Source organism: Manacus vitellinus, unplaced genomic scaffold (assembly GCF_001715985.3).
Source record: "Manacus vitellinus isolate BGI_N305 unplaced genomic scaffold, ASM171598v3 scaffold_37_pilon, whole genome shotgun sequence".
Taxonomy (NCBI): domain Eukaryota; kingdom Metazoa; phylum Chordata; class Aves; order Passeriformes; family Pipridae; genus Manacus; species Manacus vitellinus.
In genome coordinates this window covers 6,911,332-6,934,022 of record NW_021940517.1, presented here as the reverse complement: position 1 = coordinate 6,934,022, position 22,691 = coordinate 6,911,332, and the positions used below count along the sequence as shown (strand labels likewise).

General features: G+C 39.8%; 1 protein-coding gene across 1 annotated transcript in view; it reads left to right on the top strand.

The window, feature by feature from the left end:
• Positions 1–22,691, top strand: part of PCNX2 (pecanex 2) — a 156,485-nt gene that overhangs the window by 8,322 nt on the left and 125,472 nt on the right. Inside the window, exons 3-8 of the mRNA XM_025895643.2 lie at positions 1,068–1,182; positions 3,430–3,466; positions 3,823–5,112; positions 15,260–15,407; positions 15,576–15,721; positions 16,928–17,021. Coding sequence (XP_025751428.2) covers positions 1,068–1,182; positions 3,430–3,466; positions 3,823–5,112; positions 15,260–15,407; positions 15,576–15,721; positions 16,928–17,021 — 1,830 coding nt within the window. The remainder of the gene's footprint in view (positions 1–1,067; positions 1,183–3,429; positions 3,467–3,822; positions 5,113–15,259; positions 15,408–15,575; positions 15,722–16,927; positions 17,022–22,691) is intronic.

Sequence of the window (22,691 nt, the reverse complement as noted above, 5' to 3'; positions counted from 1 at the left end):
GAACTTACTGTTATTTTGACTAGACAGATGACAGAGTTTTTTAAACAGACCCTCCTAGTTGGCAGGTTGGTTAAACAAGTTTTTGAAGCCAGTTTACTATGGAAAAAAACTGTGGAAAGATGATTGAAACCCCCAGATAAATAGTTTTATAGCTTGTATACAGCTGTGGGGTTTTAAAAAAAAAGTTTTTTTGCAAAAAAACAACCCCACAAACAAACAGAAAAGCCCAATCCCACACTTTTTGACATTTCACTATGGTGGTTTTTTGGTTGTTTTCTTTTTAGCTGAATTTTTGTTGTGTTATGCCTGAGAGAAAGAACATTTGTAGGTTTTCATTAGTGAACTTTGTCGAAAAATACTTGCTTATATTCATGGAAAAGTTCATAGAAAATATGTGCAAAAAGAGTTAGTGGATACTTTAATGCACCCACAAAGAAAGTGATCAACAAATTGCCTTATAGCATATGAGATAAGTAATGGATATGTGTTTTCTTTGCCCAAACCAGAGCAAAATCTTTGTTTTGTGGTCTAGTGATTATGTTAATACACATTGTGTTGCATTTCAAATAATTGTTTTATAGGAGGCTTGTAAATAAACAGGCAGTTAGATAATCAATATGTACACAAGGACATAAAAAGCAAAAATTGTGAAAGGAGTAAGATTTGGTTGTTATATAAGAAGCCCCAAACAGTCTTTTTTTGTGCCAATAAATCTGTGTGTGTGTCAGGCAGGCTAAATGGCATTATATATGCATAGGGAGTTTGAAGAGATGTCATTTTATTTCTCATAGCTCTACTTCTGAAAACACCAGAATCATTTTATATTGAGGGATTTTTATTAATTTATTTTTATCAAGTTGTTATGGTAAGGAGGGAGGTGCAGAAGGGGGTTACAGTATTTTTACAGCCCTGTGCTTTTATCATTGGAGGGGAAAGGTGTGCTGTCACTTCAGTGTGCTGTGCTACTTCTTCCTATTCTGTTTCTACTCCTCAGCTACTTCCTAAAACACGTTGTGATCCACCGGGCTAAGAAGCATTGCTTTATTTTTCATTTGCTTACTTTTCAGCAATAACACAGGGGATAATGTCATCGTTGAGACCAGCCAAAATGATTCTACCCAAACAATTCACGACAGTTCGAGGGTACAGGCTCTGCACTCGCAGAACTCATCTGGAGCAATGGTTAGTATGTGGTTTTCTGTAACAGTGTCTCCACTTTGTGCAGTCTGTAGCTTACTACACGGAGTTTTGTATTGCCAGGTACTGATCACTTGGATCGTAGGTCTGCCCCAAGGAGGAGGGGTGATTCTGTGGATCTACTAGCTATACAGCTGCTGTCAGTCAGCCTTGTCCTGAAGGTTTGGTTTTGCAGAGCTGAAACTGGCATGCATAATTCTGCCCTTCTTAAGAGGGATCTGTCTGCTCCTGCTATAGATAGCAAATAGCCTTTGTAAATATTGCCAAGAGCAACTAGTGTTTTGTGGCTGCTTTGAGAGAAGGGAGAGGTTAATGCAATCAGAGCAGCCTCTCATTGCCTCTGAAAGGATCTGCTTCTGGAGCATTAATAATTTGATTTTGTGTAACTAGACTTATGCTTATAAAATGAACCAAACATGTCTTGAGTATTTAAACGTAAAAGCACAAAAAACATTTAAATATAGGAGATGTCTACAGGAGGTTAAAAGTATATGCATGTGCATTCCATGCCATTGTCCATGCTTTCTAAATCAATAGTGTATGAAGTGATGAAGGAGACATATGTAAATGTTATTAAACAATAAGGAAACCTCATGAGAAGACTGAACAATTAAGTATTCAAAAAATTAAGAAACAGAATAATGCTGACTGTGTAATCTTAAACTACTCCCTATGTATACTGTGATAAAATGTTTAATTATGTGATCCCATGCTATTTTTTTCTACAGGACTCCTGCCTCAGTCAGTGCAGAGGATGGTTAGTGATTTCTGAATAAATGACTACTTGATATTTCATTCTGTCTTCATATTCCTCCATGCCCCCCACCTTATTCCGATTTACTACAAATTATTACAATCTTGGTCTGAATCAGAATTATTTCCTCATTTCCTGGAGTGTTTTTACCCTTTTGTAGCATCTGTATGATTCACAGACATTAATAGTTGTTTGAGGTTTTTGATGAGGTAAAATACTTTTTCACCTTGTTTCTGTCCTAGTCTCCAGTATTCTAGTATTTGTCCATTCTGCAAACCTATTTCTTCTTGGGATCTTATCCTAGTCTCCCACTTCCAAACATGTAGATTGGGTCTTGTCAAATGAAGTCTCTTGTTCATGCTGGCAGGATACCACCATGGAATTTTAAAAAATAATAATTATTTCTTCTTGATTTTGGTGCCTGTCAGTCAGAAGAGAGCCACATTCATTTTTCCCAATGGCTTTAATTTCTCATTATGCACTTAGGCTGTTGAATTTAGACTCCTGACATATTCCTCTGGAGTACTGTGTTTGGTTTTGAGCTCCCCAGTTAGTTCCCCTGGACACTGAACTGCTGATGAGAAACCAGCAGAAGCCACCAAGCTGATTGAAGAATGAGGTACATGATGTATGAGGACAGGCAAATGGGATGATTTAGCAGTTATAAGGCTAAAACTGTTTGTAAAACTAGAAGAAGAGCTTACTGCTATCTTTAGCTTTCCAATGGTAAGATACACAGAAGATTGCGCACACTCTTCTTGGAGGTGCCCAGTGACAGGATAAGAAAGAGGGGCTGCAACTTGCAGCCGGAGAGAGCTACAGTCAGATTAATTAGATTTAATGTCTTTTGTGTGTACTTGTTTTCTTGTTTGTTGGTTTTTTTTTTTTCCGTACTGAGAGAGTGGTCAAATACTGGAAGAGGTTTTCCAGAGAAGTTGTGAAATCTCCATCTTTGGAGATTTTCAAGACTCTGTTGGAGATGGCCCTGAGCAACCCGCTCAAACTGTACCTGCTTTGAGCGTGTGTGTGTGGCAGGGGGGATTCTGACTAAATGATCTCCAAGGCTTTCTTGGACACCAAACTTTTCATTCTAGTGCTTTTGAAACATATAGCTGGGAAAGTGGAACAGATGAACACATTCTATTCATTAATGACTAAAGAAAAAAATGTATCTGGATTAGGCACTACAAAATTATTTTCTTAAAAGAAAAACAGATCTTTCTATTCCTCCCCCTCCCCAAGCATCACACACAGTTGCAATGATGCAATTTGGAGCATGACTGTTCTAGAACCATCTCCCTCACCCACCCCTTGCATTTTGTGAAAGGTACATTTTCAAATTTCAGTGATGTTAAGCAATGTGCCAGTGCTGTAATTAACCTTTGATTAGATAGCTATTGCATTGATAGTTGGTTTTTCCGCAGCAGAATGTAATAAACACCCATGGTAACCTTGTATGTTTCCTTTTATTTTTCTAGGAGCTGCCAACACGGGAAACTATTGAAGATCTTAGAGGTATCTTAAAGGTTTTATAAATCCCTTAAACCATTGTTCACTCATTGCTTGACACAAAAGGGGATAATTCTGTGAAACATTTTTGTTTTGATACTAGCTGCTTCTTGAGCTATTTTGATTATTTATGTTAAATAGACATGCTGCTGCCCTTGTCCTGACCTGGAAGGGTCCCAGCTTGCTTTTATGGTATTACTTATGTAGCTAGCAAAAAGCTCCTTGCTTAGGAACGGTTTTAAGCAGCTACATCATCTGTGCTTTCTTTCCTCTGGATCAGATTTTGCTACCTAAAGAGCATACTTCAATGATGCATAGTGTTCATGTTTTTGAGACCTAACTCCCATATGTTTTTTAATTAGGTGTTATGGTATTAGAAGACCAGGCTGCACCACCAGTTTCGTCTACCTCACCCTGTATCAAAGCAGATATATTACCTGTTTATACAACCTCCACTTCAGGTGCCACCACATCAGCAATAGTGACAAAACCAGCTGCTATGGAAACACTTTCTGGTAATGAAATAAATGAAAAAGGAGTGAATGAACAGTCATGTGGACAGCATGGGTCCCAAGATATTCTTGTGGACAGAGATGGAGCTAAAAACTTCTCCAATATTTCTTCATCACAAGGTGATATTTTAAGGACTGGAGTTTCTTCAGAGCCATGGGACAGTGAAAATTCAGTTATTTCAGACCATATGAGTAATCCTAAAAGCTACAAAAGAGAGAAATTGCCAGATGGATCACCACAGACAGGCTTTACCAGTACCTGCCCACAGTGGAATGCCATTGCAACCAAAGATCACGAGCAAATGGAAAGTTCTTGCAATGCCAGTAATACCAATGAGGACCTTGATTGCTCAGACAGTGAGACTGCTGTTGCAGTTGTGGACAACTCACTTCCTGGAGACCAGCTATGTGAACCCATTAAAATTGTCATCACAATGAGTACTACACCAAACACCACCCTCAGCGACTTACCGGGATCTGTCCACTTAAAGGCTCTGGAAACAGAGAAAACAAGCTCAGCCCTTGATTCTGATGTAGTTAGAGCAGGTTGGCCAAGTCAGCAAACTAGTGAGCAGCTCAGAATCCCCGTTATCACTTTTGACCTGTCTGATGACAGTAAAGGTAAGGCTTGCCCAGAACTTAGTGAAAGCGAAAGAACTCCAGAAATGTTAAGGGCAGAGCTGTCATCCAATCAGTGCTCTGGCTATGAATCGGGTGATGCAGTAAAGGAGCACAGCAACCTAGCAAATACACCTTTAGAAACTAACACTCGTTCGGAGCCAAATCAGGAAGATGCTTCGGAAAATGTCCAGACTGTAGATTTAACTTCTAAGGAAGACCTGCACAACCTAGACCCGCAGTCCTGTAGAACTGCTCATGAAAAGAGGCACATGCGGGTGTTGAGTGTAGACAGTGGGACAGATGTGCTTTTAAGTAAGAATTTCGTGGATGTATCTGACAAGGAAAAGACCTTACCAACTTCTAAATCAGATCTAGAAGCTAAAGAAGGACAGATGCCCAATGAATCTAACTTTCTAGAATTTGTCTCCCTCTTGGAATCCATTAATACCTCAAAGATGAAGACATCTAATCAATCCAGTGTCAAAACGGAGACGACAAAGGAAAATGGGCTTGTTGGAGGTATTATGCATGGCTTACAATTCTTTTGGAAAAAGGATGTTGTGACTAGTTAGATTATTTATAGGCCCTTGGTTGGCCATCTGCAGTAGGGCAAATTCTCAGAGGAAGACTGGTTTTGCTAATAGGACCAGGGTAGGATTGGACATGGTGGGACAAAGTGATTTAGTGAAAGTGTGATAGTGTCAGATGCCGTTCTTTCATATTTTTATTTTCTGAAGAGATTTTCCTTTGGGAAATGTAATAATAAGCTTAGTAGATGTCCAGTATGTATCAAGTATTCTATACTAGAATAGTGCGCCTGGATTGTTGGAATATCACAAGTATCTTGCAAAAATGTGTATAGCTATAGCATTACACCTGCCCTTGCCCATCTTACCAGGTGCACGTTGAATAGTTGTCTGTGTGTGCCTCTAAGTATGTAGAAAGCTTGGATTGTGACTGGTGATGGTTCAACTTTCAGATAACACATATGTGCACACAATGCAGATATGCCTAAACTTCCTGCATGGTTGTGGGTTGCTTATAACTAAAAAAAAAAAAATCATGTATTTGTTCTCAATAGGTAAGAGTTTTGATTTTCAGTTACTTTAAAGTAAACTATTTGGGGTTTAAGGAGGAAACTTTGGTGGGTGTTTTCAATGAAAGCCACTAGTATTTTAATGAAAAATAGTATATTCCCGTGCAAGTTCCCAATTAATTAAAGGGCTTTACTTTAAAACATAAAAAAATATCAACCAGCTAATTAAAAAACCTATATATGGTACAATTTATACCTCTTGTATAGAAATATCTGGTTTTAATCAGGATTCTCATTGTTATCACTGAACTCTGTGGCCCCTTTCTGTTAGGAAGGACTATTTCTCGTAGTGTCTCTAGCAGCTCTCTAGGCAAAATTAGTAGGGGCATTTAATGAGGATGTGAGATACAGTGTAGTGAAGGCACATGCAGTCTCGGGGTATTTGCCAAGTGACCAGCACGGTCAGTTTAGAAGATCTGGGCCAACATGAAATAAGACAACCTGTATTTTCCCCTTCTCCAAAACGTTTGGTTTACATTAGATCCTATAATAAGCTGTTTTAAGACAGCCTAAGAGTATGCCATTTCAATACCTAGTTTGCCTGGGAGGTAAGAAACTTAATGGCGCCAAGAACAACTTGGTATTCCTATTTTACCTGCTCTGTGCTCCGTGCTCTCCTGGCTTGTTCCTGGAAGAACCTTCCATTAAATGAAAAACTCACAGCTAACTTAAAAGTTTGTCAGCTTTTTTTAAAAACTAATGTGAAATCTGTACTTTTATGTTGTTGAAAAAACACAGGTAGACTTACCTTCTCAGTGTGTCATTTTCCTTTAGATTTCAAATACCTTTCACTGTGCCTTTACTAAAGTCTGCCCTCTTGTCGGTCCTATCCAATGCATTAGACCCTTATCGCATTCCATGTTTCAGTTGTGTCCATTTTTCTTCCACTTTATGTTTCCAGTTCTGTGCTTTTCCTTCTCTGTTCATCCCTTCTCAGTTTAGCCACTCCCCTCCTGTGCATTCTCCTTATTTGCCTTTCTCTTCATAATGGTTCTCTCTCATCTTTTCCTGTTTTCTTCCTAGCAATCCACACTGTTGCTTTTTCAGGCTTTTCCACTCTGTTGAGCCTGCCTAAAGCTGTTGCCTCCCCACAGCTTGCATTCAGTTTTCCTGTACTCACCCTCCTCTCCACGCCCCAGTCAAATTTTGCTCCTCCTAGACCTGATGCCTCTCTTCTGGTCTATCTTAGCCATCTCTCACACCCTCTCAGACTGTTTATTCTCCAGAGCAGTTTCTGTCCTGCTCTGTTGAGTTTATCAGCCTGCCTAGCTGGCTCCAGTCTATTCTCTATGGTTGCCCATACATGCTGAGCAAGCCTTGCTTGTAACTGGAGCCCTGCTGAGCCCAGAGAGCCCTGATGTGTCCCTGGGTTGCAGGGTCACCTGTCTGTGCACACAGCATGCTGCAGCATGCAGCAATATGAGAGGTGTAGCAAGTAGATTGTGATTTTTTTTGCTGTTCCTCCATCATAAAACAGGAGCATTTACACAATAATTTTACTTCTGTGTGGTGTGACTTTGCTAGAAAATGATAGTCAAAGTTCAGAGGAAATTTTAAATAAAAAAAGAAAGCATGCAGCTAATCTGCAAAGGACTTTCAGACATGTATCCTTGGATAATGTGAACAGGCAAGGTTGCTGCATAAAAGAAAGCAATGGGCAATCAAAATAAGTCAGACTCAGATTCCATAGTGACCAGAGAAACCCAACTCTAAACCCCAAACTTTATTAATATATGTGTAGTTATTGTGCCTTAGATCTGGCAAACAAGATTCTTCTGTTGAAATATGAGATCCTGAGGAAACAGTAGGATTCTGCTCTTCCCTTAAACCAAGCTCTTACTTAGTGATTTGAACTGAATTTCATAGAATCATAGAATGGTTTGGGTTGGAAGGGACCTTAAAGATAATCTAGTTCCAAACCCCTGCCATGGTCAGGGTCACCTTCCGCTAGGCCAGGGTGCTCAAAGGCCTGTTCAGCCTGGCCTTGGACACATTCAGGGATGGGGCATTCACAGCTTCTCTGGGCAGGCTGTTCCAGTGCCTCACCACCCTCACAGCAGATAATTTCTTCCTAACATCTAATCTAAATCTTCCTATATTCCTATTTTCTTAAGTCTGTGCTTTTGTGAGATGGTGAAGCTGAGCTGCATACGTGTGTAATTAAGCGTCCCTGCTTGTTTCCAGTGTGGACCCCACAAGAGTCACCCTGGAGCAGGAATGGGACTGGGAAGGGGGTGCCCTGCAGGAGCAGAGATGGTGTCTGTGACTCATGCACCTTGGACTGGTGCTGTGGGAAAAAAGAGGCTCAATCTGAACTTGAGCTTGGGAGAGGTAGTTCAAAGGCAGTTATTTTTAAGAGCAAGTAGGCTTTGTTTTCTAGCCTAGTCAGAACGTGCTGTTTGCTAAAATAAATTACTGTCATTACTGAGAGCTTCCCCACAGCAAGACTGAATTTTAGGAATAAGAAAGCCTTTAATTTTTTTACAACTTTGCAATTGCAAATATGCTTTAACAAAATAGCATCTTGGAACAGATCTGAATAAACATTATTCCCACATTAGAGTGGTTGTTCAAAAAAAAAAGTGTGTGTGAATACAGAGCAAGTCAAGCTATGCACCAGTTGTTTTGAGGGAGGAAGTTGGGTTTTTTTTATTTTTTTGTTCTTTTAGCCTTGCAAACTGTCTAATTGGCAAAAGCTAAAAATAGATGTCTGGTCCAAATGAGCATGAAATGCACCCCACAAAGGTGTTTATTAGGCAATGTGAAAAACTTGGCAAATTCCTGGAAAGCTGTATACTCAGAACCGTGCATAGGAAAGTTTGTATTTTGCATAATTTGGAGAAGGTGAGGAAATTTGCTCATCAGAACAGTCTTGCAAGTGAGTGAATGTCGTGGATGGGTCTTTGTTATAGGTGGTCCCTCACAGAACTTTTGAGTTCTATGGAAACAGAAAAGTTACTCTCCTGACCATGTAAGCCTTCGCCGGTAGACAGCTTGGTAAAATGCAGTACAGGAAAATTAAAGTCTTGCTTTATTTTGCTTGGGATGCCAGATTTAATGTGTTAAAATATAGGACATAAAATCTCCAAGAACTGTTCTATAGCCATTCCACCTCTTCTAGATGGTGAGAAAGTACCACTGATACTGTTGCTAAAAATTACTTTCAGACCAGTGTCTTTTCAGTTTTGAACCCAATTCGTACCACCCACGTAATGAAAGTGTGTTGAAGGGCAACTGTAAATTTTCCTCGATCTTTGAGAAGTGTGAGGAAAGCTGGGTCTGTTGGCTGTTCTGGGTCCCTCTGATGTATCTTCAGCTAAGAAAGAGCAGTTGTGCATTAGACTTATGGAGGGCAAAGCCTCCTGTATGTCCCCTCTGGCACAGCTGGCTTGTAATCTAGGACAGGCAATATTTTCATCCAGGGAGCAAAGCCTGCCATGGGAGTGGTGGGGACTGGTGCAGGAGACACTAAACCAGGACTGCATGACCTGAATTTAGATGTTTTCCAGGCTCTTTTTAGAAAAGGTACTCGTCATTCTGGGCAGAGCACAAACCACAACTTTGAGTGAGTTGTTCTGGATCCCAAGCAATTACCCTTCTCCTATAAAAAAGTAAAACATACTCCTGTGGATATTTTTAGACTCCTCTTTTTTTTTTTCTTTTTTTCCCCTTGCATGGGAGAAAGAGGGCTATTGCCTGCCATATAGTCATGGGGAAGAGGGATTTTGTGCATTGAGTCCAGGTGACAGTCATGGTGGGAGGTGACAGCAGGGCAGTTTGCTGGCAGGTGGGTAGGAACTGAGATAGAGCAGCTGTGTGTCATCCCTGACTCTCATGCTGGAGAGGGACCATATGGCATTTGATGCCCCTCTTGGGATGTGGAGGACATGGTTTGTAGAACTCAGTTCTCTAGATCTGATACTCAATGTGTAAGGCTTGATGGGTTGAAGTTTTAAAATTTCAGTCTTTAAATTGAAGAGGCAATGCTATGTTTGATGACAAGTCTGATATCTGCAAAGAAACTATGGGGTTATTTCAGAGGTCTGTATTCTGATGTAATTGGTAGGTATAATGATTAGATTATTTAATCCTAGCTCTGCTGCTGACCTAGGAGATTGTTTTGAGCAAGTCACTTCCTGTTACAGGTACAATGACTACTGCTAGTTTTTCCTGTTGCTTCAGGATTAATGTGGTAATCCTCATTAATGGATGTGCTTCTTCAGTGCCCATGTTGAATTTTTATAGCAATTCTTGGACTGTGTGATGTTCCCTGGGCACTCTCGTTGTTTGGTGGATGACCAGCTTTAATGTCAGTTTTTTCTAACAGGTGAATCTGTAGGTTGAGAATAAAGTACATAAGAGAGATGTTTCTGCTAAAGCAGTTGATTAAAAAAAGGTTGGGAATGTCCTTAAGACATTCTCCAGATATATGAATGGGATGGTTCAAAACTTGTAGAACTTTTGTTTCGTGCTGGTACTAAGAAAAGCACAGAACAATTTGAAATCCATTATCTGTGTGGCCAAACAGAAAAAAAAATATATTTTAAAGTAAAACTTGCTATTTTGGAGCATAACGTTGTGGAATAAAGTGGATTTTGCAGCAAAGCAATTAATGAACAGAAGAGGGAGAGGCTTAATCAGCTTAATTTTGCTTGACCAGATTTCAAAACAGATGGCATCTGAAATTATGACAGCAGTGGCATTTTAATCTACAGGAGTGAGTTGTGGAGATTGGGATAGGGACATGCAAGTAAAAGGTGAGGAAGAAGGTCTTAAAGACTGGTAAGGGGCCACAAAATAGTAAATGTTTTCTTGAAAAGTTACAGAACAATAAAATTTCATTCTAGTTACCTAATAATAAAGCAGCTTTAAAGTTAAGGTACACTGATAGTTGGTTATCATGATTACTGTATCGTAGAATGATTGGGGTTGGAAGGGACCTTAATAAAGATCACCTAGTTCCAAACCCCTGCCATGGGCAGGAACACCTTCCACTAGATCAGGTTGCTCAGAGCCCCATCAAACCTGGCCTTGAACGCTTCCAGGAATGAGGCATCCATAACTTCTCTGGGCCATCTGTGCCAGTTCCTCACCACCCTCACAGTAAGGAATTTCTTCTGAATAGCCAATCTAAACCTGCCCTCTTCCAGTTTAGAGCCATTCCCTCTTGTTCTATCACTACATACCCCTGTAAAAAAAACCCTCTTCAGATTTCTTGTAGTCCCTCTTCAGGCACTGAAAGGCTGTAGTTAGGTCTCCCTGGAGCCTTCTCTTCTCGAGGCTGAAATCTCAGCCAACTCCCTCAGCCTTTCCTTGTAGGAGAGGTATTCCATCCCTCTGACCATCCTTGTGGCCCTCCTCTGGACTCATTGTATTTACATACGTACAAAGGCTGTTCCATTTCAACTGTAAAACTGGTTTCAGCCTCTTCCCAGTGTTGACCAAAGGTTTGTCTATAAAGATAATTTGGGATGCTTAAAATGTGTTCGATAAATGAAAAAGTTACATGACAAAGGAAGTTTTGGTAGTGTAACTGCATTTAATTTAAGGAGCTCATTTGTCAGCACTGGGATGTTTTTAAGTAATGTTGCTGTGCTGTTAAAAGTCTTCAGTGCAGACAAAAATGTTTATAGGAAGTATCTTATACCTATATGGAACATATAAGAAATATTCATCTTGGTAAGTATTTTACTAGGATAACTTAAAGATGTGTCTTCTGCTCAATCAAAATATGAAAATGGTGTACAGACCGAAACTTGGCTGTTTGTGCAGGACTCTTCTGAATCACCCTGCCCCAAGACTGATTTAGCCAGGAGTCCTGATAGTTACACCTCACATGTCTGAGTCATGTGGCATATCATTTCCAGACAAATTATGCAGTTATTGCAGAGCCTGGGTCTGAGCTTGAAACTTCTGTGAGCCCAGCCACGCGTACACTGTAGATGTGTTGAGCACTGGATCAGGGTAAATGGGTCTGTTAGGAGACCACAGGGAAAGTGCAAGTACACTGCCACGTTGTGCTTTTTAGTCCGCTCTTGCTCTTGGAAGAGGTTTTTCTTAGTACTTGAGCTTCGCCAGCACAATTTCCATGCAAGGAGAATTGGGTGACGTAGAGCCGATTACGTACCCTGGCAGGACACTCCTAGTCTAGACATCACTATCTCCATTTACATACTGGAGGTCTAAGTCACTTGGAAGAAGATGACTAATAATCATGAAAGCCAGTCACAAACCCATCATGGCCCACCTTTCCAGTGCTGGAAGTACTTGTCACCGTAGTGTTTTCACATGTAAAGCCTGTAAGAAGCAGTATGTTTAGGTTTTTATTATTATGACTCTTTACCACGGCAGGAAAAAGAAGTCTGCAAGGCTTGTGGTTTGGAATGGAAAAGAGAGAGGCATTTTCTAAAACCACTAGATAATGAAATTTTAAAAATCTCTTTAATTGTTCCAGCCCTAGAGCTAGTTTGGGGCAATATGGGACCAATTAGATTATTAAAACCACAGTTTCTGATCTCTATCAATTATTCTTACAGCTTGAACAGCCCAAGCCTTTAGAAAGGTGTTTTTGATTAGGTGTCTGTGGTTCCATCACCTCCTGCAGCTATAATTACATCATTAAGGAGATGCTTCAGTAATGGCTTAAACTGGAATTTAAATCTTTAATTAGGAAAGGAAAAAATTGTTGTCTGTTCCCCTAACTGCTTTTTTTTTCCTAAATAGATGAAGGTAGATCTGGAAGACCTGTTGAATTATGCCTCCCTCCATGCACAACAGATACAAAATATTTCCCTAAATCAGATTTGCAATCATTTCACTTTATTTATTGCACAGAGAGTCAGGATCCTTGGTTTTCATGTGCTACAGAAAGAGGACAGGAGACTTGGAAGATTGGCAGTGTTGTAGTGAGATCCTTTTTTCCCCCCTCCTTGTGGAAGCTGAAGGAACACTGCTGTTCCAAGCAAGAATTACATGGTGTCTTTATCTCTGCTGCCCTCTTGCTTCTGGAACCTGGATTGGTGAGTGTCTGGGGCTCCACTGAGGCTCTTTAGGCTGGATGATGCTTCTTGTGCTTCACATTAAGGGCTGAGCCTGCTGGGACAAGATGTGGTGCTACAATCGAAGTTGTTCTTATGCTTCTGGATGCTGCCCCCTTCTACCCCGCCCCCCCAAAAAAAATTCAGTGAAGTGTCTGCAGCAAAAAGTTGTAAAGTGTAAGTCTGAGGCTTTAGGATATTAGAGGGGTGTGTCCTGCAAATTGAAACTGGTGTACAAATGTCTTAACTCCTGAGGGTAAGTTTGTTTGTAGAAGTAGTGTGTTAGTACACCAGCTGATGCAGTTGGAGGAAAACAAGACAGATGATCTGAAAGCTCTGTATGTCAAAAAGCTTGTTTACTTTTTCCGATTTTATCAGTTGACCTAATAAAAGGATTACATCTCTCTACAAGCCTTGAATCTGTTTTATCCTTAGACCATCTTAGCTATGACGCCACCATTTCTTAACTGGTGACTCTTGCAAGTTAGGTTTGGCCAGTCACTAGTAGTGTCCCTCAGGGATCAGTGTTGGGCCCAATCCTGTTTAATATATTTTTTGATGATCTGGATGAGGGGATCAAATCTACCATTAGTAAATTTGCAGATGACACCAAATTGGGGGGGAATGTCAGTCTGCTGGACGGTAAGAAGGCTCTGCAGAGGGACTGTGACAGATGGGCCGAATTCAAGAGAATGAGGTTCAACAAGATCAAGTGCCAGGTCGTGCAGTTTGGCCACGACAACCCCATGCAGTGCTACGGGCTGGGCACAGAGTGGCTGGAGAGTAGCCAGGCAGAAAGGGACCTGGGGGTTTGGATTGACAGGAAGCTGAACATGAGCCAGCAGTGTGCCCAGGTGGCCTAGAAGGCCAATGACATCCTGGCCTGTATCAGGAATAGTGTGGCCAGCAGGACTAGGGAAGTGGTTCTTCCCCTGTACCTGGCACTAGTGAGGCCTTGCCGTGAGTGCTGTGTCCAGTTCTGGGCCCCTGAATTCAGGAAGGACATTGAGGTGCTGGAGCGTGTTCAGAGAAGGGCAGTGGAGCTGGTGAAGAGTCTGGAGCACAAGTCCTGTGAGGAGCAGCTGAGGTAACTGGGGTTGTTTAGCCTGGAGAGGAGGAGGCTCAGAGGAGACGGGAAAGGAGGTTGTAGCCAAATGATCGTCGGTCTCTTTTCCCAGGCAACAAACAGTAGGACAAAAGGACACAGTCTGAAGCTGTACCAGAGGAAGTTTAGGTTAGACATTAGGAAGAAGTTCTTCACAGAAAGAGTGATTGGGTATTGGAATGGGCTGCTAAGGGAGGTGGTGGGGTCACCGTTCCTGGAGATGTTTAAGGAAATACTGGATGTGGCACTGAGTGCCATGGTCTAATTGACAAGGTGGTGTTCGGTCATAGGTCGGACTCAATGATCTCGGAGGTCTTTTCCAACCTAGTTGATTCTGTGATTCTGTGAATGGTAATTGTAAGAAATATGATTTAGAAAGTAGTGAGAAGTATGGTTTACCAAATGGAATTTTCCATGTAGGGAAATTTCTGTGGTTTTTTTTCTTGATTAAATTCCTAAGGTGTTTAAACAGCAGGTCTTGCAAGAAGTCTGAATAAGTATGTTTCAATACACCTTGCTTAGTGCAAAAGGCTACAGGATTTAATGAAGCATCTCCAACAAGCACCAGGAAAGAACTTCTTTCCATTTAAAACATTTAATTGCACAACTGCACATGGTGCTGATGAAATCACTTAATTACCCTTTAAAATCCTAACAGATAATTTTTTTAGTTTATACACAAAACACAGTTGCAAAATGTTTCACTGTTTACCATGAACATTACTAACTAAAAGAGAGTACTGCTTGAAAGTAGTACATGTATACATGTAAATGACATGTGTGGGTAGAGAGGGAACATTGCTGTAATTGGTTTTCAGAGTAGTAGAAATCAGAAAAATACCTCATGTGTATTTTAAAATCTATAGTTCTGTATTTTCCTAGCATAGGAAAATCTACTGTAAAATTGTTTTGACAGTTTGCCCTGCATCAGGTGTGTGGCCAGTGGGGAAGAGGGATTAGGCAGCTACCTGCTTTCCTGTCCAATAGCTCTATTTCCTTTGGAGGTGCTGCTTTGCCTTTTGTAAGAGGGGAATGGACCAGTGCTTTGGCTTTTCCACTGCCAGTATACACAGCTTGGGAACAAATTATGGCCCCCAGGGAAGCAGCCTCTTACCATTCTAGGTTAGGAACAGGTTGGTTCCCTCTGAAACAATAGGAGAAACAAAGCAGAAATTCTCTTTTGTTCTCTGCTTCATAATGTGTTCTTGAAACAACCCAATTCACACAGACTCCTCGAATCAGAGTACCTCCTCATCCAGATTTCTGTGGTTGTATTGTTTTAAGTAACTGTAATGCTTTCCATAAAACTAGTAAGTATGGCAGTGTTTTAGATTTTCTTTTTTAGATGCTCTTGTTCAGAAGTTGATGAACGAAACTCTTGAAAGTCATCTGCGGAGAGTGGCTCCACTTCACTGCCCTGTTTTCCAGATAGCCAGATGACGGAGACAAAAGAAGAAATGGTGGGAACAGAAAAGCACTGTGAGCAACTTCCTAAACAGGAAAGATCAGATGTGCAAAGCCAAGATCATGCTAGTACTAGTCCGGTGCTACCAGAGTCTGCCAAATTTGCAGCACTGTAAGGCCAGTTTACTTTACAATTTTGTACTTCAAAGATATGATGTAAGATGTTTTGTTTCACTGAGTAGAAATGACATAAACTTTTAATTAACCTCTCTTTCTTTTTGTTTTATTGAGAACAAGAAAAAAGTTCCTCATAGTAGTTTTGAAACATTTTTGTGTCAAGTTACCAGGGCAGCAGGCAAAGGCAGATAATCTACCGGGTAACTTCTCAGCAAGACAGTTCTGTCTTGCAAGTAATAAGTGGACCTGAGGCATCTGTGCAAGATGAGCTCTCCGTGGATGCAATGCACGTGTTCATAGATGAAAATGGTGAGTTTATGTAGCTAGGATAATTACAATGCATGAGGAAATTCTAAAGAAAATTTAAATGCCATGGAAGGATATTTCTCTTGTCTGTTATCTATTGCATGTTTTTCTGTGTGGGGGAAAGAAAAGGATTTAGTAATTTAAAGTCAGATCAGCAATAAATAGAGTTTTCAAAATCCACCGATGACCATCATAGACCTGAGCCTTACACAACTGCTTGAAGTTTGCCTTCTAAACATCATCCTCAAAAGATGCTGGCTAGGCCAGAAGACTACTTCTGTCTCTTCAGAAGAACTCCTGGTGTTTTCTACCTGACTAAGAGTTTTGCACTGGCCTGATGGGGCAAAACATTCATCCTTTTTCCTGTTTTTTTTATTCAGCTGACTCAGACTGATCTCTGATAATTGTGATGGTTGCTCTCATTTGGAGTTATGGTCTGCTACCCTTTCCAAGTGAATTAATGAGTGACCTAGTCTTGCCCCATGTCTTTACTGGGAATGCTACTGCTCTGAAGCTATTCCTAGAGTCTGAAGCTATAGTACACTTGGTGGTGGTTTGTCTGAGCCTCTTGTACTCCTGTGAAGTACTGGCTCATACCTCTGAAAGGCAGCTGTCCCACAAGCCCTATTTCCTTTGAAGCTGCCTTCAAAACCAGCATGGAATGAGTGCTCATGGTAGCTGAGTTCATGACCCCAGAGATATTTTGGTTTTCTCCTGGCCTTGGCTGCAGCCACTGGCTTGCTGTGGGGCTAAGGGCAGCAGCTGCCAGTCAGGCAGGTGCCATGGCCTCCAGATCAGTGAGCAGCGACCCTTTGCTTTGTGCTGCACGTGTGAGCAGGGAGTAGCAGCAGCTACACTTGTAGCAGAATGTTTTGCTGCTGTGTACCTTCTGACCTCACCTTTGTGAATGGAAAGAGAAAAATCTGATTATTTCACATTTTACAGTGAACTTACATTGATCAATGGGCTCTGTGTTTAATTTACCTTTTAAATATTCACTGTAACTTATGTGGTTTTTTGATTTGTCTCAGGTTTTTAGTTGTTCAAATGTTACTTTGCTTTCTGAAGTCTAAAATAAGCCTAGTACACAGACTGAGAACTATATCTTCATATGTATGCCTGTCCTAAAATGTATTTTTTATAAATTTTGTGTATAAAGCAAATGATCATGTCACTGAACTGATTTTTTTCCCTCTGTATTTTCTAAAGGGGAAATTAGATCCTGCTATTTAAAAGCTGGCTGTCAGAAGGAAGGAAATTTTAGACATCAGCTATCACATTGTGATTGTATGTCAAATGCTCAGTAAGTAAGCCCTTATTTTTAGAAGTGTTAAGAGTTTTCATTATTAGAAACTATGAAACTGTAGCTGTGAAAGATGCACATGAAGGGGGGTATTGGAGAATATATGTGCTAACTACTTCTAGAAAAGTCAAAGCGTGAATTTTTGGTTTTTGTTTTCTGCTAAAAACAGTGACAGATTTATAAGAATATTGAAAAGAGAAAGTGAAAATGAAAACCAGAACTATCCACTGTGCTTTCATTACTTTCTGGGAATAGACAAAGTCAAGTGTAGAGATTATAAATAAGATTGTAAATAAAACAAAGTAAGTGGGATTGTTACCAGCTGTTCTCTAAACCTTGTCTTGTTTGCTTCCCATACCTCTTGGGTCATTTGAAGATTTTTAGTGCTGTGTCAGTATCAGTCACTGACACTGCTTCATGTCAATTCTAGCAGCAGAGCCTTTCACCTTGCATTAAATCCCTAATGATAGTTTCGCACTCTAATAAGGTATCCATTTTTCAAAGGTCTTTTTGGAGTGATACATACAAATACTGTGTTCATTACTGTGGTTTCCATGCTCTTCTACGTGATCTGTTGTTTGCATATCTGTAAAAAGAATTTTAAATATTCATAAGTATTTTTATGAAATAATTTTGGTTTTCATACTATTTTACAGCATTTGGACAAGTTGAGCAAGGGAGTGAAAATGGTCTTTGTTAATAGCAAATATTGTTCTTCAAGTGTTTGGCTTTCAGTGGAGACTTGAAAAACTTGGGACCATGTTAAAAATTGTGTTAGCATTTCAGGTAGAGTGCTATTACGAGAGACATGAGAATAATGCTGTTATTTGTCAGTAGGCAATGAGTAAAATAAAATAATTTGAGTTCATCTACAGTAGAAATCTTTGGTCTGTCTTTAGCAAAATAAAAAAACACTGACTTGGTAGAGTTTAGTGTTTATCTTAAAAATGAAACATTTTGCTTTGGTACTATTTAACTCTTGTAACTGTCTTTGTTTCACCTTGCACAGAACACTCTCCTCCTCCCCCTTCTTATAACTATGAACTTGAATCTGTCCTAAATTCAGAAATAGTTTTCTGTCCCCTGACTTTTATCACTTAATTTGTTTTTAATCAAAGGAAGGACAATCTTTCTTCTCATATAAGAAGTCATGCTGAACCTGCCTTTGATAGATGCTTATTGACATCTCTGTCTTCCTGTGCTAAGTGCTATTTTTTAGTTTGTGGTTTGCAGACTTCTAGGGATGTGAATTATTTTTAAGGGGTCTACTAAATCTTGTTAACAAAAGCAAGTTCAGATATATGTTGCAGGCATTTATGTGCTTGCAATTTCTAAAGATCACCACCTCTGCTGGAAATCTCAGGGTACAGTGACAGTTTAGCCTGGGGAGTAGAATAGATTGGTAAAGACAAGTGAGTTCCCAGGACTGTTTCTTTATGGGAGTGAATGGGAAGAAAGAACAGAAGAGCTTTTCCAAGAGCAGAGCAGCATGAATGAAAGTGCAAAGCAGAAGTTAATGTGAAAAATAAGGAAAGGGAGCAGGGAAGCATTAAGTATGGTTAAGTTGGTTTTTGCAAGGGCAGTTTGTAATATGTTTAGAGAGACTGGTGAGAGCTCTGTTCAATGGGAAATTTCTACCATCTGCACATAGAATGGAGGGCATGATGGGAAGGAAGTGGATTTTGTTGTTTCTTAAGGTGTTCACTATCAAGTAATTTTGTATTTAGACAGTATGGAACACAGCATATAGAAAACAGAGGGGGAAATGTGCTTTAGGAATAGTTCAGGAATGAGGCATCTTTCCTTCCCCTTTTCCCCTGTCCTCACCTGCAGGCTTGCACATCACTTATGTCAGGTTACTTTCTTATCCATGCTTAAAGGTAAAATACATGATCACTATTATTAACTGATGATCTTTTTATTACTGAAGAAAAAGGCAAATAGAATAAAACAAAGCACAAGGGGTACTTTCTTCACTTAGTCTCTTCTGTGTGTCTGACTGTGGAGAGTCCTTGGCAGAAATTATTCCCTTGTGGGTGGGCCTACCTCTAGTAGAAGTGTTCATTATGAGAGTAACCCATACCAACAGATGTTGCTGTTATGAAAAAGGATGCTAGAATGAGACAGGGTAACCACCTCAGAGATGAACTTGGCTTGTCTCACAGCCCGTCAGAAAGTTAACTAAGGAGAAGACAATGATTTTGACAGTACTTCTTCATGAGCAATTGAGACAGTGCAGCTTGAGGGCTGGTGTCTGAATTCATTAATGAGCCATCCAAATTAGATTTTATGAGGTCAAAGGATGCAGGAGAAAATTAACGGTTGGACATAAGAAGTGGCGTTCTCCTTGAATAGTAGGAGTAGAGTTTTGATCTTGGGAAGCCCAGATTTCAGAATTTAGAATAAGCGTAGAGAACAATACATAGGTTTGCAGTATAGGTATATGAGCTGTTAAAACACTTTTCACCAGTCATACTTGCTTTATACTTTTAAGATTAACTTGCTCCTAAAGGGAAAATGTCAAACTGAGTTGAACCAGTGGAGTAACATGTGGATTTGAGTGGACTGTGCCCTGATGTGTTTCTTTATGAGGACAGTTGGCCCAGACAGAGGCCTCTTGCTTTAGGGGTGGTGTTGGGAGAGTCAGCAAGCCAGTCACTGGTGTGCTGGGAGCTGTGACCTTTCTGGGTAACACTGCAGTTGTGAAAGGGGAAGGAATTTTGACTGAAGAGGGTATGAACTCTGGCTGGTTTATCAAGAGTGAGATAATTGCCTAATGAAATGGCCATAGGTAACTACCTTTTAACTAAGTTATGCAAAACTGAAGAAAGTATTTAAATATAACTCGAAAGAAGCCATTAAAGAAAGCCTTGAGGCAGACTAACTAATGTTTAATGGTCTTAAATTCAAATTATAACTTGCTGTTTCTGTCTGTTGAGTCCTATTATTGTCTGCTCCTTTAATAAAGTCTTAACCTGTATGGCATTTCACATCAGCTTATTAGGATTTGAAATTAAACTAGTATTTCTATGATCTGTAAACATTTTATCATCTTAGCATGGCTTCTGATAATTTCTCACAAATAATGCAAAATCTTAACAATGCCACTCTGTCACGGAAGTGAGGATATGTTATGGTTTTATTTTTGTTTTGTGCTTTGGCATGCTTCCTGCTTTTCCTTTGCTTGTGAAGCAATGGGTGAACAACAAGGGATTACAATGTACCAGAGGAAGCAGATGTCCAAGTTTAAAGGAGTCTGTGATTTTTTTCCTTCAGAGACTCCTTAATATGGCAGGCAATACTGTTAAAGGGAATTACACTTTTTCTTGTCAAATATCAGTGGTCCATCACCTCTTTTTGCCTCTACAGTGTTGTGAGATTATCACTGGACTATTCTCTAGTTTATCAATGTTAATATATATTCTACCAGCTTCTATTTTTTGTCTTTATTTAGTTTTATTGTTGTCTTTTGCAACTACAGTAGTTGTCCTCGCTGATCTAGCAGTGCAGCTTTTAAAATATTTAAACACTTGGCCAAGGTAAATTTCAAGGAGGCTTTTATGTTGTAATGATCAACAAAAATAGATAATTCCTTTTCCATCTTAACCCCCACTTTGGTGAGAGATTCTTATCACTGAGTTTGGTGAGTTATTTAAACATTGGCAGGGAGCTAATCAATTCCCACATTATTGTCCATGCAATTACTCTGACCCCATTTTTGGCTGTTCTCTTGCCAGCAACACCTCTTGCCAGCAGTCCCTGGGGAACGGGTTCCCCACTGAGCTAATTGACTCTTAATTTGATGCTCCCATTACCCTGCCAAGGTCACCTCTAGCCATAAATTGTTTTGTGACAGGCTTTGACAAGACAAAGTGTAAACTGTATTCTCAGCTCATGGATTACATTGGAAATTAGTGCAGAAAGACCATTTGAATTTGTTTTGGAGTGAGAAATTGGAAATGGCTTTTGCATCTGAAAGCCATTCTCCTGCCCCATTACATTAAGTTCTTTACCAGCCTTCATCTCTCTTACAGTGAATCCTTATGTTTCTATGCTATGTGTTTTGAGTATGTGCTTGGCTTCTGGGAAGGCACATAATGGTAAGAGAGTTCCCATTTGTGTAAAGCCCGAAGTGCCTTTTGTCATGGTTAGTTTCACTTCTCACCAAATGGCCTCTAAATTTTCGTTTTACCTGTACAGAACAGTTAGAATTTCAAGTTCTTCATATAAGAGTGGTGATACTAAGTAAAACCCATGAGCATTAATAAGAACACACCCTTAAAAAAGTGAGCTGAAAGGATGTATAAGTTAAAACATTATTTGAGGTATACATTTATCTTCTGGGCTCAGGAGAAACAAGGTGGTGTTAGTGAGTGTCTTACGAATAAGGAGGTGTCAGTCTGCCATACCTTTTCTGTCACTCTGTGACAAAAAGCAGATCTTTTAATTTCTTTACCTTGAATGTCTTGCAATTAAATAGCAGTTAATTTTGATAAGCAGTCAAGAAGATATATGTGAGCTATCATGTTATCTTGGTTCATAAATATCAGTGAAAGCATAAACCCCTAAAATTACGGTATATATTATAGTAGTATAATTAATGATTTTTGCATGAGTTGCATGATCTGTCCCCAGTACAGAGGCTAAAAGAGCCATAAAGTACATATCCATGCCAGCATATAAATTTAACAGCAATCATATTTTGTGCATACTTGCTGTACAAAGCTAATAAGTTTTTTAATGTTTAACTACTTTTCTAAATGTGCTTTCTTTGCATTCTGGGGCTCCTGTTGAGCACCTCCAGCATGTGTGTACATAAATATTGAAGAAAAGCATGTCAATGCTTGTTGCTACTCAGTACTGTAACCGTCCTCAGCACGTGTATAAAACCTGCTCTATCTTTCTAAATTATTTGAATATATGAACTTGATGCATTGGAAGGTTGTCCTTCCTGGTTTCACATCTATGAAAAACTCTGAATAATGTAGTCTGTTGCAGTTTCTTTTCTCAGGTGTCAAGTTATAGAATAATATATACTGCCTGAATGTATCGTCCGTATCTGTTTCCCTTCACTTATATTGTGAAAGACAGAAAAAATAAGCTTACAATAAACTTGGGGGCACTAATGTAACAAATGTTACTATTTTGGTAATTTTTATGTAGTTTTGCTCTTATCAAAAATGTATGCGGATTTTTTCCATGTGTAAAATTGTGTTCTCTGTAATGAAAGAAATAATGCTTGGAGAAACAGTGAATGCAACATGTGATATCAAACCCCAATGCTGTTAGGTATAAAGTTGTTAACTCCCAGGCAACCAGCAGTAGGACAAGAGGGCACGATCTTAAACTCTGCAGCCCACTCCAATGTCTGATTACTCTCTCTGTAAAAAATTTCTTCCTAATATCTAACCTAAACTTCCCCTGGCACAGCTCCTGTGTTAAATTCCTGAGAAGAAAACCGTATTGAAACTCTCAATTCTGTGCAGGATACACATGTATTGATTTTTAAGAGGGAGAGTTGATGTCTCTTCAGAACAATCCTAGTTTTTACCTTTGTGATGCAAAAGCATTTGATTGATTCAAATGCATATATAGGTGTAAGTGCTGGACTTCTTGCTGCAGTTTATCACTTCATGTGTCTGACAACATGCCAACAATAACCATAATTTT